Consider the following 14,234-nt stretch of genomic DNA (forward strand, 5'->3'; position numbering starts at 1 on the left):
GACTTAACTGGGAAATATTAGAAAACTGTACTATGCTTGCAAAGAAACTTTAGTAAACTTGTTCTGTTAATTTGTTACAAAAACAAAATACAAAAAGAAGAAAAATGCTAATAAAGAAATGACAAATGTGCAATAATCCTTTCCTGTCGAAGCAGATCTGCAATTTCCATTCTTTCAAGGCCCCCAGACTCTTCAGTGTGACAGCGAAATATAACAACAGACAAGCTAAGCATAGGAAGCCGCCTCAACGGAAATTGCATTTACCTTTTTTAACTGAGGTTACATCTCCCTCCTCTGGTGGCAATCCTGAACCACCATCCTTCCAGAATGGGTTTAATTCCCTGGCTTGCAGCTTTACCTGAAATAAACACATTCAATCTCAACAAACACTACATTCTCTCCAAAACATTTTAGTAAAAAGCACAATAGAAATGAGAGCCCAATGTGTTCCAGTTCCCCACTTCAAGTGTCAAAACTGGGGTTGGATTTTAAATGCTAAGACTAAAAACAGCGAGAAACTCATTTTTAAAGAACAATTTTAACCAATTTTAATTCATACTGTCCCGCCACCCACAAAATAAAAATGTAAAACTGACAGGAGAGGTACATTAAAGAGGTTCATCACATAAGATATAAGTCTAGACCATCAACCGAAGTATATTAAAATGCAAAAATATCATCTATTTATATAGCGCCACTAATTCTGCAGCGCTGTACAGAGAACTCATTACCTGAAGTCCCTGAATTTAGAGCTTACAATCTAAATTCCCTAACACACACAAACAGACTAAGGGCAATTTAATAGCAGCCAATTAACCTACTAGTATGTTTTTGGAGTGTGGGAGGAAACCGGAGCACTCAGAGAAAACCCACACAAACACGAGGAGAACATACAAACTCCACACAGATAAGGCCATGGTCGGGAATTGAACTCATGACCCCAGTGCTGTGAGGCAGAAGTGCTAACCACTGAGCCACCGTGCTGATAATATCACTCAATTACCACCCAGCAAGCACCAGACAAGCGGAGTCTATGTATGCGACAATCATACAATGTGGCACAACCGCCTAGTGACAGGAACAATCAGATTGTAAAGACAGCCAGTCACATTCAACTTTTAGGTAGACCTATGGCCTGTAGGGACCACGGGCCAATCAGGTTGTAGTTTGATCATTCGTTTTTGGCATTAGCGTCAGATTTGCTGCCTGTGCTGGGAGATAACCATGCACAGAAACTGTTGCGGAATTAAATGAAAGATGTTGCAGCAGACACATATTTGTACCGTCTATACATAGAAATACTCAGTAAAAACACTGTTCTCTGAAGGCTAGGAATGCTAATGTAGGTCAAGGTACATGTAAAACAAAAGAGGAGGATAAAAACTCTACTTCTGAATAAGCCACATTTACCCATTTCTGGGACAGTTGTGAGATCTATACTAACTCCACCAGCAAGATGACAGCAGATCTAACAAACGATAAATATAACGAATGTTCTAATAATCAATCTGGAAAGCATAAAAGTCCTATTGTCATCTAACAGCAGCCTCACATTGTGAGGAGAATGTAAAGCAATACATGCCTGGGGCAAAGGGCAAATGGTAATGTTGCAGCATCTAATGTGATGAATTACAGTTATACAAAATGACATGAGTAATGGCGAGGGGGCGGTGTGATGGGACAACCAGGACGTGTCATTTTCTATGCTAAGCAAGACAGATTTCAAATAAACTCACAGCTACACCACCGTCATTAGCGCACCCAGGTTATTTTTGTGCCGTAAGAACTCCTAATGGTTATGTTGGAACAAAGCTGTAGCAGCCACACAGGTCTACAGGGACAGACGAGTACTGTGCAGCACTGCACTGTTAGGGGGTAACGCAGATATGGCTGCATGCTGAAGTGACTGGCACCAGCTGGGCAGAATGATTTTTTTTTTGTTAGTATAAATCGGTTCACATATGTAGCAAAAAAAATATAAAAATCAATATTCTCTCAGTTTGCTCGGAGAGAAAAGGTCCACAAGACAGCACAACCACCATGCGCGGGCTACAGAATCAAGCTGAACAGTGCTATCCTCTCACCAAGGGGGCAGCAGCCTCCTTAAGATACAGATAATTGTGAACTCCTGCACCTGATCACTGTACACCGGTGTGCCACGAGATGTTGCCAAGTCTGCCATGGCGCAATGCCTCCAACAGAAGACAAAGCATGGTGGAACAGTGGTTAGCACTTCTGCCTTACAGCACTGGGGTCATGAGTTCAATGTCCTTATCTGTGAGGAGTTTGTATGTTCTCCCCATGTTTGTGTGGGTTTCCTCCGGGTGCTCCGGTTTCCTCCCACACTCCAAAAAAAACATACTGGTAGGTTAATTGGCTGCCAACAAATTGATCCTAGTCTGTGTATCTGTGTGTGTGTGTGTGTGTGTGTGTTAGGAAATTTAGACTGTAAGCCCCAATGGGGCAGGGACTGATACGAGTGAGCTCTCTGTACAGCGCTTCGGAATTAGTGGCGCTATATAAATAAATGGTGATGATGCTGATGAAGATTCATGGGGTATATACTATTGTTAACTGGAAGACCTTCATCATTTGTTCCATAAGTTTTGTTTGTAAAGTATTTTAGTGCAAAAAAGAGTTTACTATCATTATTATTATTATGCTATGGGTTGACACTTATGAATGTATTGAGTGCTTGTGACGTTCCCGCATGCGTGTTCCTTTTCTCTCCACTGTTGTCGCTGCCTTGCGTGCGAGAGACGTGAGGACTGAGGTGGGAACAATAATATGCCTTGAGAAAGCATTCCGACACTGATCACATCTGCTATCTGTTGCGTTGCTTCAGAGACTATTTAATTGCTAATAATTTAATAAACTAACATAGTTAAAAATCGTTATAATAAAAAATAATTAAATGTAATTTCTGTGTATGCACTTTGTAATTCCTGCTTTTTTTTGTATATATTTTTCCTTTTGGCGTGTCGCGGAATTCTGTGGTGGGTTTAGGTGTGACGAGGGTGAGAGAAGGTGAGAAAAAGAAAAATTGTTAATCCTGCCCTAAAACCAGCAGCCTGAAGATTCCCATCAAATATTACATCGGTCATTGTTAATAATGTTCCCCGTAAACCTAGCCCTTTTCTTATTGTTTCCTTTCTATAATAGTTATCCATTAATATAGTAAGGAAGCCAGAACGTATTGCAAGAAGGACACACAGTTTCCTGCAGGGCATAGCAGCTAATATCTACATTTAGGACGACCCTAAATGATATATTACTGAACACAAATCAATGCAAACATCATGCTACTATAAAAAGCAAGCAAATAACCAATATAAAATGGGCTACACAAACATCTACAAATTGCATAAATACAACATAAATATGAACCTGCAATACTTTAATAACAATATGAAATACATTTCAATTTTGCACTTGGAGAGATGAGCAGAACAGTGACATCACACACGCATAAAAAGAATTGCTGTACCAGTTCAATGATATTTAGTCTGTAGGATACATGACCTTGAGAAAGCCATAGCGAGAGACAAATATTGTCAGCACGAATATTAAAGCTGCCTGGTCACAAGAGCAGCAGTACAGAGAAATGCCTTAGGAAGATAACTCTCCTTGCGGTTTACAGGTTATGTTTACTAAATGCAAAGGCAAATAATACTCTCCAGCAGCGATAGAAACGCTCACATATATTATAGGAGTCATAAGAAATAAACATGAAGGGCTGCAAGAGTAAAATATACAGGCAGAAGTCATTATTGGCAAACCAGAAATGTGCATTTGTATTTATGTCTGAACATATAAATTTTACCTAAATTGCCAATCTTCCCAACCAGCAGGCTGGGCTGGGGGTTCATCAGCCCCCTGGGCCAGTTCGATAGTGAGCCACCTTGGGCTGGGTCACTGGGCTACTTCAATTTTTTCTCTTAAAATGTTCCTATTAGTCGAGTCTCACCTCCGGGGCTAAAATTTGCCAGCTAGCCAGCTCCTGCCCCTAGGTTCTTCCATCGGTATCCCCGATATTAATTGCATATGGCACATCAAAGTGAAACAGTGAAGCACCAAAGAGACGTGAGCCTGCAAACCTGTCACAGGGGGGACATTTAAAGCAATGCAGTCTAAATATAGCACAGTCAACGCCGGAGTCCTAAAATGAGATTAGGGGGGGGACAGAAACGTCCCGTTGAGCAGAAGAGCAAAGGCTAATGTTCTGCTCAATGGAAGGTTTCTAACCTCAATGAGCGGACCACAGGACACCTTCCTTTTTTTTTTTAGTAGTAAATTCTTAGTCTCCAAGTTAACGGTACTGGTGGATTACTAAACTAGGGCACTGTCAGTGAGGGCACAGACAATATGAAAGGAAACAAGACAGAGGTCGTTTTATTATCTGAGCTATCTATATTGTAAGAGAATTTTAAAGGCATGAGATCCATGGATGGAGGCAGCCAATTACTGCACATGCAGTGATATCATTCACCGACCAACAGCATTTTCATTAAAGAGAACCATTATATCATTGATATGGCAATAATAGAAACTTTTCGCATAGACTATTAAGTTTATTGCTAGTTTACACTATTTCTTCTCACTTCTTTTGCTACCATTTATTTTTCTGCGCTTTTCTTCAAGGACAGATTTAAGCTCTCTCCCCCCCCCAGGCTAATTTTGATACAATTCCCCCATCGTCTTCCCATTTAGCTGCCACATCTCAAGTGTACCGAATAAATAAGTGTATTCTGAAATTAAATCTCATTATGCCAGTAGCCATGTGTGCCCAAAAGCAGTACAAACATATATTAAAAAAGAAAAAAAACCATATTGAATTAATGGCTACTAGGGGAAGCGTAAAGAGCAGCCTACAATCCCCGAATTTCTGCTGCCTTAACCCTATAAATTTTGACTAAACAGTAAAAACACTGGCACTATCACACATTTATGATGAATAATGAAAATGGTTTAAATAAAATTTCATTAATTATTAAATTGAGGTGGCTCTCTCACAATAGTGTAAAAGCTAATGTAAAACCATCATGTATGTTAATAAGTCCTCTAATTGTGGAAAAACAAGGTGCTATTAATGTATAGCAATGATCACATAATGAGGAATCCATTATAGCCGCCTCTCATGATATGCAAAAGCAAAAGATGGACGTGATGGTGTGGCTGGATCACTTATAAATAACTTCTTGTATAAATATAGTTAAACTAATAGCGCAGGGCGCAAATTTATGTTATTGCCAGTGTACTGATTTTATTTATATTGTGTTGTATTAAGGTATGGGAGATGTATTTATTTCTGAGACAGTGCCAGGGGAGGAAATTGGAACTTCAAACTTTCCTAAAGGAAGTCTCATGCTAATGAATTATTTTCATGTGAAGAGACCAACACAAACTTTTTAGCCTGAAAGCAACGCAGGGAGTAGTTTACCTGTTATCCTGCCTTGTTAAAGTGAAAGGAAACGACTGAACAATGTGATTTCTGATATCACAGATTAGTGTAAATTGTGTTAAGTAAAAATTGCATTTAAAAATCAAGTTTAAAGAACATCTCACATCCTGATGTTAATCTTTGAACTAAATATTTCAGACTTTATTGGCCTGGTTGGAAATTGGGGCCCTCAAAGAGAGGTATCAAACAATCAACTTGGTGCCTCAATGTATAAAAACAAGCACTGTTTGACCATGTATCATTATACCAACAGTACTTCTGGAGAGCACTAGTACCTTAAACTAGTGTGTGTCTAACTGTCCTTATTAGGACTACTTGAGCTAAAGAAACATCACTTCTTCAAGATCCCGGTTTGACACCTATTTACCTGCAGCAATTCCTGTGACCTACAGATTAGACTAATCTTTTCCGTTGTCCGTCTGCTTTGAGGTTGGAACCCAGCATTCCAGTACCAATGCTCTGCCCGCTATCTTGCAGCTCTGGCCAGTGTGATAGGCCAGGGAAAGCCATCCACAGCCACCCTGATCTAAAGGAAGAGGTCAGGGATACCAGTCCAGGTGCCCAGTGAGGGGGTATGCCAGAAGCGAAAGTTACCCGAAAGTTCTAGGCGCTGCTGCAGGAGCCTAGAGGTGACAGCAGGCTCCCCATACTGCGTTTAGAGGGGCGCAATTTGGAATAAAGAAAGGGGGCATTGACAAGGCAAGCCCAGCCGGTCCTCAGCAACACGTATAGGGTGGCATAGGAGGTCTATCCTGTCATTGATGGTCATTAGTTTAAAGTAAAAGATCCCTTTGCTCCATGTCTGGTTTGAAGTTAATTTTTCACCTACACTGTGGAAATAGACAGACCCAAGTTAAACAGATTTCTGTATGCAACTTACACAGCGTCCTAGAAGGAAAAAAGAGGAATGAAATAGAGAAAAAAAAAAAAAAAAAAAGAGATGTGCGATGATACAAAATAACAATCAAATGCCAGATGTTAGATATTAAAGTAGCTGCCAAAGAGATTTTGCTTAATCCGGTTTTCTCCCATACTCCAAAAACATACTAGTAGGTTAATTGTCTGCTATTAAATTGACCCTAGTCTCTCTCTCTCTGTCTGTGCCTGTGTGTATGTTAGGGAATTTAGAGGGAATTTAGACTATAAGCTCCAATGGGGCAGGGACTGATGTCAGTTCCCTTTACAGTGCTGTGGAATTAGTGGCTCTATATAAATAACTGATGATGATGTGTAGAAAATAGAAAATAGGCCTCAATATTCAAGATGTTTTAATTCCTAAAATGAGACTTGTGTAATTGCCAAGAAGAAAGGAATATGCACTGATGAGAGAACTATTTTCTAAGCAAAATCTAGAGTTCTGCCCATGTACAATATGACAAAGTTTTTTTTCTTCTATTCCCCGTTTCATACTGTAAATACCAGTGTACTCTCCAGCATTTACATGGTAAATTTATGGTAGTTGTAAATCAGGCAAACACCTGGAGAGTATTCAAAGTAAACATGACTGGTTCCTACTTTACTGAACCCTTCTTCCACAATTACATGGTGTTTGAAGTGGGATGTAGACGTCTGCAGAAGGAAGGATAAATAGAGCTGGCCAGTTCCTGGGTGTAGTCCAGCACCATAAAAACAAGGTAAGGTAACACTTTAAAATTCCTATTTGAGGATTTGCACTGTGGCCTGTCGTTCCATCTTATTGCCAAGGATAATTAAGTCTGACCTTTGTCCTGACTGTCCAAATTCATTCTGAGATAAGAATATAAGGATTCTGACATTTTTAAATTAAATAGAAAATGTGGTGGTAAATGAACAGTTGTGTGAATTGAAAAAAGTCCTTGAATGTGCTGCGTGAAAATAGTGTTCTTGTTGACCATGTCTGGGAATTAAACGGAGTTACTCAGTAGGAAATGCACTTAGGGGTAAATGTATCATACCCCGGTTTTTTCAACACACGGGAGATCGGCGTCTTTGCAGCTATAATTTAAAGGGGCGATGGCTTGTAAAGGCAAGTTTGCCTTTAGAAGCCATCTCCCCTTTAAATTCTAGTTGCGAAGACGCCGATCTACCGTGAGTTGAAAAAACCGGGGTATGATACATTTACCCCTTAGTCTTCTTGAAAATCATTTTTCATTTGCATATAAGGACCATGCCAGACACTTTTCATGAACATGTGTAAATGGAGTAGAAGTAGTTTAAATTGTATATAGGTATCTCATAGTTCCAATTCTTTAAACAAATTCCAATTGGAAGATCATTCTTGGGCTAGGTTCCAGAACCAAATCTAGAGCCTTTACACGATAGGGACACTTGTCCCAGTTCAAAATTTTTCTTCTACTACTTTCCTATATATTTGTTGCAGTAAAAGAAGAATTAGTGTCATCTGGATTTATCCACTGTCTGTTCAGTAATAAATGCAGCTATTTTTATTATTATGTGACTGAAGGAGAGAACTGAGAGGTTAAAGATGGAGACAAGCGATAGTAAATGCCTGCTTCTCAATGGGAAGCGTACTCTGATTGGCAACATTAAGATACTAACAGACAGGAAATGTCCAAACTAGGAAGTTCAGAGTCTTGCCCCCATGTTCAGGTGCGAGGAATCTGAAACCTTGTGCCCTAAGTAACCCCGCCTGTCCTGTGAAAAAAAAAACCCAGTACATAAGAGCCTATAGAAATCGTTGTCATCTGAAGGCATGTTGCCTAATTTGGGGAAAGTTTAAGGGATATTTTAACTTTGTGTAACAGGACCCTTTCATTCGAGGAATGCCGATTTCAGGTCTAGAGGGGAGATTCAATTCAGCACGTAGTGTCTCTGTAGAAGTCCAGAGACGCACTGTGCTGAAGGATAGAATCTCCAATCATTTTTCCTCACTCCCCATAGGTGTAATGAAAAATGAGTGGAGATGCCTTAACATAATGACCAGCAACGTGCGCAGCCGGACAACGCGGTGACGTCTGGTGGTACAGGGCGACCAGTTGAATCTCCCCCTAGGAGTTAGAGAGAGGTACAATCAACTTTTTGCCTCACTGGGACAGCTTCCAAAAAAACAGGAGGTCCACAAACTGTGCATGTCCCTAAAGTATTCCGGTTCTCCCAGACATTAGACAGGACACCGATAAATTTAAGGAAAAGTTACATCAGTTGTTATAATCGGATTTGGATTTCAGTAAACAAACTCTTAAAGACACATGTAAGCAAATAAGGGAGGGCTTCATCTGTAAACCAGAATTGGTATGCTCCAAATTTACTGCTGCTCAACAGTATTATTACATGAGCCCTATTTGTGAGGCATATACTGTGGACAAGTTTGAGAAGACACAGAAAACAGAGTGTTAGGAAAGGTTAGCAATGAAACTGCAAGTGCATTACAGAAGATCACTGTGCAAAGGTCTGCCATTAGCACTGCAGTACACAATGTTACGCTGTATGCTGGACAGTAAAGGAATAATAGAATAAAATAAACTGTATAAAGAGGAATCCCTGAGTTTCTTAAACATTTGTAAATATTTTTCACAGTTGTTTCTTTTGGATATCCCTTATTTCAGTAACTTGGGGCAGAAATAAAATAAAACAAAACAAAAAGCATCTTATTTAAAGCTGCATTACCAGTAAAATTCTGCCAGTTTTGTAATACAGAAAGGGAGAACCAATCAATAGCCCCAATTTCATATGACTTTTACTAGGTGGTAGAACCTAGGACAGGTGTCACTTCCTAATAGCTATATAGAGGAGAATTTAGTCAATGAATCCCGTTCCCAACAATCGGCCAATGACCGTTGCCTATCCTCCACTCTGATCACCTCATCCCACTCCAGAATCCAGGGCTGCCCCCTTTCCCTATGGAACAACCTCCCACACTCCATCCGACTGTCCCTTAATTTGTGCACCTTCAAGCGGGCATTTAAAAGTTATCTGTTCCTCAAATCCTACCAGCCATCCAATTAACTTTCTCTCCATGCTCAATCTCCTCTTTCTCCCCTTGCGATTGATCCCCTCTAACTCCCCATTGTGCCTCCTGTCTGTTTCCCTCCCTTTCGGATGTAAGCACTTATGAGCAGGGCCCTCTTCCCTCCTGTCTCTCACCTAGAGGGGTAGATTTATCAAACATTATAAAAAGAAAAAGCAGTGGAGGGGCCCAGAGCAACAAATCAGGTTTAGCTATCATTTTCCAGAATGTATTAGATAAATGATATCTAGAATCTGAGGTGTTGCTATGGGCAACACCTCCACTTTTCCTTTTTTAGAAGATTTGATAAATCTACCCCTAAGTGTATATAAGCAAACATTCGTTACAATTAAGTTTCTCTACTAAAGGAATGACTCTCAGAGTATAATCCCATTCAATTTTTGATCTTAAATAAATTTTACGTTAAAATGACACCTGTAAGCAAGCGTAATGTCATCTATGTTTACCATTTTGGGCTCTCAGTTGCTCTCTGCTGTGTACTTTAGCAGCCATATATAGAAGGCATGTACGTATATAAAAAGCTGCTTCCAGGCACACAGTTTTATATTGTATACCTTTAGTTTTGCCAAGCTTATGGAATTTTTGGATATATATTGGTGAATGTAATTAGTACCTTCTGTTATAGAGAGCACGCTGCATTTTATGTGGATTCATTTTTTAAGACTTATGTATGTAATGCAAATAGGCCCATTTAGATTAAAATGATTCAGTTTTCGGTGGAATATACCAAGGAAAACCTATTCCAAAAAAGATTTCTTACTTGGGATACGGTGTTCGGACTATTTGTTAGGTACTCTGGTGTCCACACTCTTCATGGCCTGGTGGTAAATTTATCAAGCTGCGAGTTTGAAAAAGTGGAGATGTTGCCTATAACAACCAATCAGATTCTAGTTATCATTTATTTAGTAAATTCTACAAAAGGACAGCTAGAATCCGATTGGTTGCTATAGGCAACATCTCCACTTTTTCAAACCCACAGATTGATAAATTTACCCCCTGATCTTTTTACAGACACGTAGGAGCGCGCTGACCAGCGGCGGCACATGCAAGGTTCATGAAACCTACTGGATCCCATGAATGCCGGACCCCAGGCAAGTAATCTTTTGGGTTTTACTTAGGATATTCCAACTGAAAGTGAATGTTGGCTGAAATTATCCTTTAGACACAGCGTTCCATTACTTATCCCAGAAACAAAGCAATGCACACAACATAATAGATAAGTTGGAAACACAAAGTTTTCCAAGACAACTATTAAATTCACTGAAGACACCAGTCTATACAGCTTTCAGATGAATGACTTTGTTACCTTTTCTACAGCTTCAGCTTTTTCACGCTCCAGTGTTTTTTCCTTTTGTTTTTCTGCTCTTAATGCGGCTGTCGATGTCGCTTTCAAAGACATAAAGTCTAAGGTCATCCACTCGTCCCTCTGAAATGGAAGCACGGGTTCATTTAGCATTACAAAACATAGAGCGGATCTTTGGTCTCATGGGTAAAAAGCTTTACTACACAGAAACTGTCAGGTACCTAAGTGGCTGGTGCGTCACCAGCACATTGCTAGCATTATAAACCGTGCACAATTCTCACACAAGTGTCAGAAATTTAACTCGATTCACTGGGAAATGTTCACCATAAAAAGACACAGAACAACGTAATATTTCACTGTGAAGGTAAAAAAACAAAACAAACTATATCTAAATAAAATGTAGTCATTGGAGAAGCCTTTATTGATACTGAAGAGATGCATGTGTCATCATTTCCACAATTAGGCAGCAGATACTAAAACAACGTCACTACAAATGGTTGCTGATGCAGTCTACGGAAAAATCTTCATTTATTCCTCTGCTGAGGGAAGCAATAAAGCTGCTCTCACTTTTACTTAGGAATGCAAATTTGCAGAGATGGTATTATTAACTTGCTTGCAGGTTGCCAGAGTCAAAAACTTGGAGGGCAGATTTTATAGACTGAGAAAGGCCCTGGGGCAGATTTATTAAACCTTCTAAAAAGGAAAAGTGTAGGTGTTGCCCAAAACAACCATTCAGATTCTAGATATCATTTAACACAGTGGTGGGCAACAGTCCGCCAGCAGCCCACTATGCCTGTGTTAAAGCAGAGAATAAGGCAGGCAGTGGGCAGCTGACTTTACTGTCACGTGACCTCATCATGTGACTTCAGGGATGTCACGTTACATAACGCCAGACAGAGTGCTGTTCGCTCTCCCTCCTTTCTCTGTGCGGCCCTTTGGAAGGATCGGTCGTCAAGGAAGACGAGTGCGCTCATCATTGATTAATCCACGCTCTATCCCGCCCTCTGCGTTCGGCTAATGACCGTCGCCCCTCCTCCCCCCTGGCTACCTCCTCCCATGCTCACATCCAAGGCTTCTCCCGCGCTGCCCCCCTCCACTGGAACCAGCTCCCCCGCTCCATCAGAACATCCCCCAACTTGTCCAGCTTCAAACGGGCCTTAAAAACCCACCTCTTCCTCAAAGCCTTCCAGTCCCCTACCTAACCGACCTCCTTCCAGCCTCCCACCTACCGCCCTCCCTATCCTGCCCTCCCTATCCTGCCCTCCTCCTGCCTCCCTCCTCGTCATTCTCCTCTCCCCCCTCTCCCTCTCCTCTTCCTACCCTTGTGTCTCTGTACGTCCTACCCTCCCCTTAGATTGTACGCTCCTTCGAGCAGGGCCTCCTCTCCTCCTGTTCTCCACCACCTTAACTCTGCTCTCCAGCTCCTTGTCTCCTCCGTGAGGTCCTCCTGCCCTTCTGCCCCTCTAGCTACACCGCTGGGGGCTCTCACCTCTCATCTAGCTGTACATTGAGCTTCCGAGTTACTGTGCTTTTTGTTAACTGTTCCGTGCTGTCTCTCCCTGTATCGTGTTTGTCTGTCCCTGTACGGCGCTACGGATACCTAGTGGCGCCTTATAAATAAAAATTAATAATAATAATAAAAATTAATAATAATAATAATAATAATAATAATAATAATAATAATAATAATCTAGTGCATTCTAGAAAATGCTAGCTATAATCTGGCCGCTATGGGCAACATCTCCACTTTTACTTTTTAGAAAGTTTGATAAATCTACCCCCAGTGTTTTCCAATTTTCACAGGACAACTCTGCCATTGATACTCAGAATGGAAACTTTCCTACAGGCTGAATCTAAATCAACAGTGTCCAGGTTTTCAGATTTAAAAAGGGATTTGTATACCTACTTCTGGTCATGTTTGTACAGCAGGTAAAACACAAGCAGCTTCCTGATCACGTGAAGGGGTGAAAAGTGTAGTAAAGGCGAGTATTGGCAGAGGCTTTCAGAAGGACTTGGTTGAGGGAGAACATTTCCCCTTACCCAAACCCAAAAAATGATTTATTTTGGTGTGGAAAAACTAAGATCCTGGAAATTCATTGGAGCTGAGGCAATAGGGGAACAAAAGTGGCATCAGGTGTTGGACTACTGTGGTTCTGATACTCAGCAGGAGGAAAATAAGATTTTTGTACTAACCGTAAAATCTCTTTCTCTGAACACGAGCTGGGGGACACTGCTCACCTTGGGGTATAGAGGGCGCTGTGGGAGTAATGGCACTAAAAAACTTGTCTAGCCTGGTCTCCTTCCCTCAATGCCTCCTCCCCCGAAAGAACTCAGTTTATTACTAACCAAACCACAAGAGAGGGCGGGAAAAAAATCCCACCACACCACAGAACATACAACAGGACTGTCAGAACAAAGGGTGGGAGCGCAGTGTCCCCCAACTCGTGTTCAGAGAAAGATTTTACGGCAAATACGAAAATCCTATTTTCTCTTTCACACTAGTTGGGGGACTCTGCTCACCTTAGGGACGTTCCAAAGCTGCCCCTATGGGTGGGAATGCTCAGAATGAGCGGCACGTAAAACTTTACGGCCAAAACCTACGTCTTTTGAAGCAAAGACGTGTAAAAGATAAAACCTGGTGGATGTATGAAGACCAAGTAGCTGCCCTACACAACTGCTCAGCCGAGGCACCATGCCAAGCCGCCCAAAATGCGCTAATCGACCTCGTGGAATGAGCTGTCAGACCTTCAGGAACCGGAGAGCCCTCCACAATGTACGCCTGCCGGATAGTAGCTGTGATCTATCTAGCCACTGTCTGCTTTGTGGCCGGTCAGCCACGCTTGCGACAGTCATACAGGACTAGAAGACTATCAGTCTTCCGAACCGAAGCTGTAGGGCCCACATAAATCCTCAAAGCTCTGACCACATCTAAAGAGTCCTGACCAGGCGACAGCGAATCCTGAGGAAGAACCGGCAGAACAATATCCTGATGTTTGTGAAACCTCAAGACCACCTTTGGTTGAAACGAAGGCTTAATTCTAAGCACCGCACGATCATCATTGAAAATAGTAAGAAGAGCCCAACATGACAGGACTGCCAACTCTGAAACCCATCTGGCCGAAGCAATGGCCAGCAAATAGATCACTTTCCACGAGAGAAGTTTTAAAGAAACAGACTCCAAAAGGTTCAAAGGGCGACTTTTGAAGCGCCGAAAGGACCAAGTTTAGGTCCCACAGAGTCACTGGCGGTTGTACATGAAGCATACCCTGTAGAAACCTTTGCACCGCCGGTAACAGAGCTATACATTTCTGAAAATACACCAACAACGCCGCTACCTGGACCTTTAGGGAAGACAATCTCAATCCCTTGTCCAGACCATATTGCAGAAAAATCCAACACCCTGGCTAAATGAAAAGAATTAGTAGACACTTTGATCTTCTCACACCAACATATATATGCTTTCCAAATGCGGTGATAAATGGTGAATGATGACGGTTTTCTCG

The 14,234-nt window shown here is 41.3% G+C and overlaps 1 protein-coding gene across 1 annotated transcript in view; it reads right to left on the bottom strand.

The window, feature by feature from the left end:
* CWF19L2 (CWF19 like cell cycle control factor 2) overlaps positions 1-14,234 on the bottom strand; it is a 112,418-nt gene that overhangs the window by 78,478 nt on the left and 19,706 nt on the right. Inside the window, exons 5-6 of the mRNA XM_075198821.1 lie at positions 10,735-10,854; positions 265-358 (exon numbers count right to left, since the gene is read on the bottom strand). Of these exons, the coding sequence (XP_075054922.1) occupies positions 265-358; positions 10,735-10,854 (214 nt within the window). The remainder of the gene's footprint in view (positions 1-264; positions 359-10,734; positions 10,855-14,234) is intronic.

This window comes from Mixophyes fleayi, chromosome 2 (genome assembly GCF_038048845.1).
Source record: "Mixophyes fleayi isolate aMixFle1 chromosome 2, aMixFle1.hap1, whole genome shotgun sequence".
Lineage (NCBI taxonomy): Eukaryota > Metazoa > Chordata > Amphibia > Anura > Limnodynastidae > Mixophyes > Mixophyes fleayi.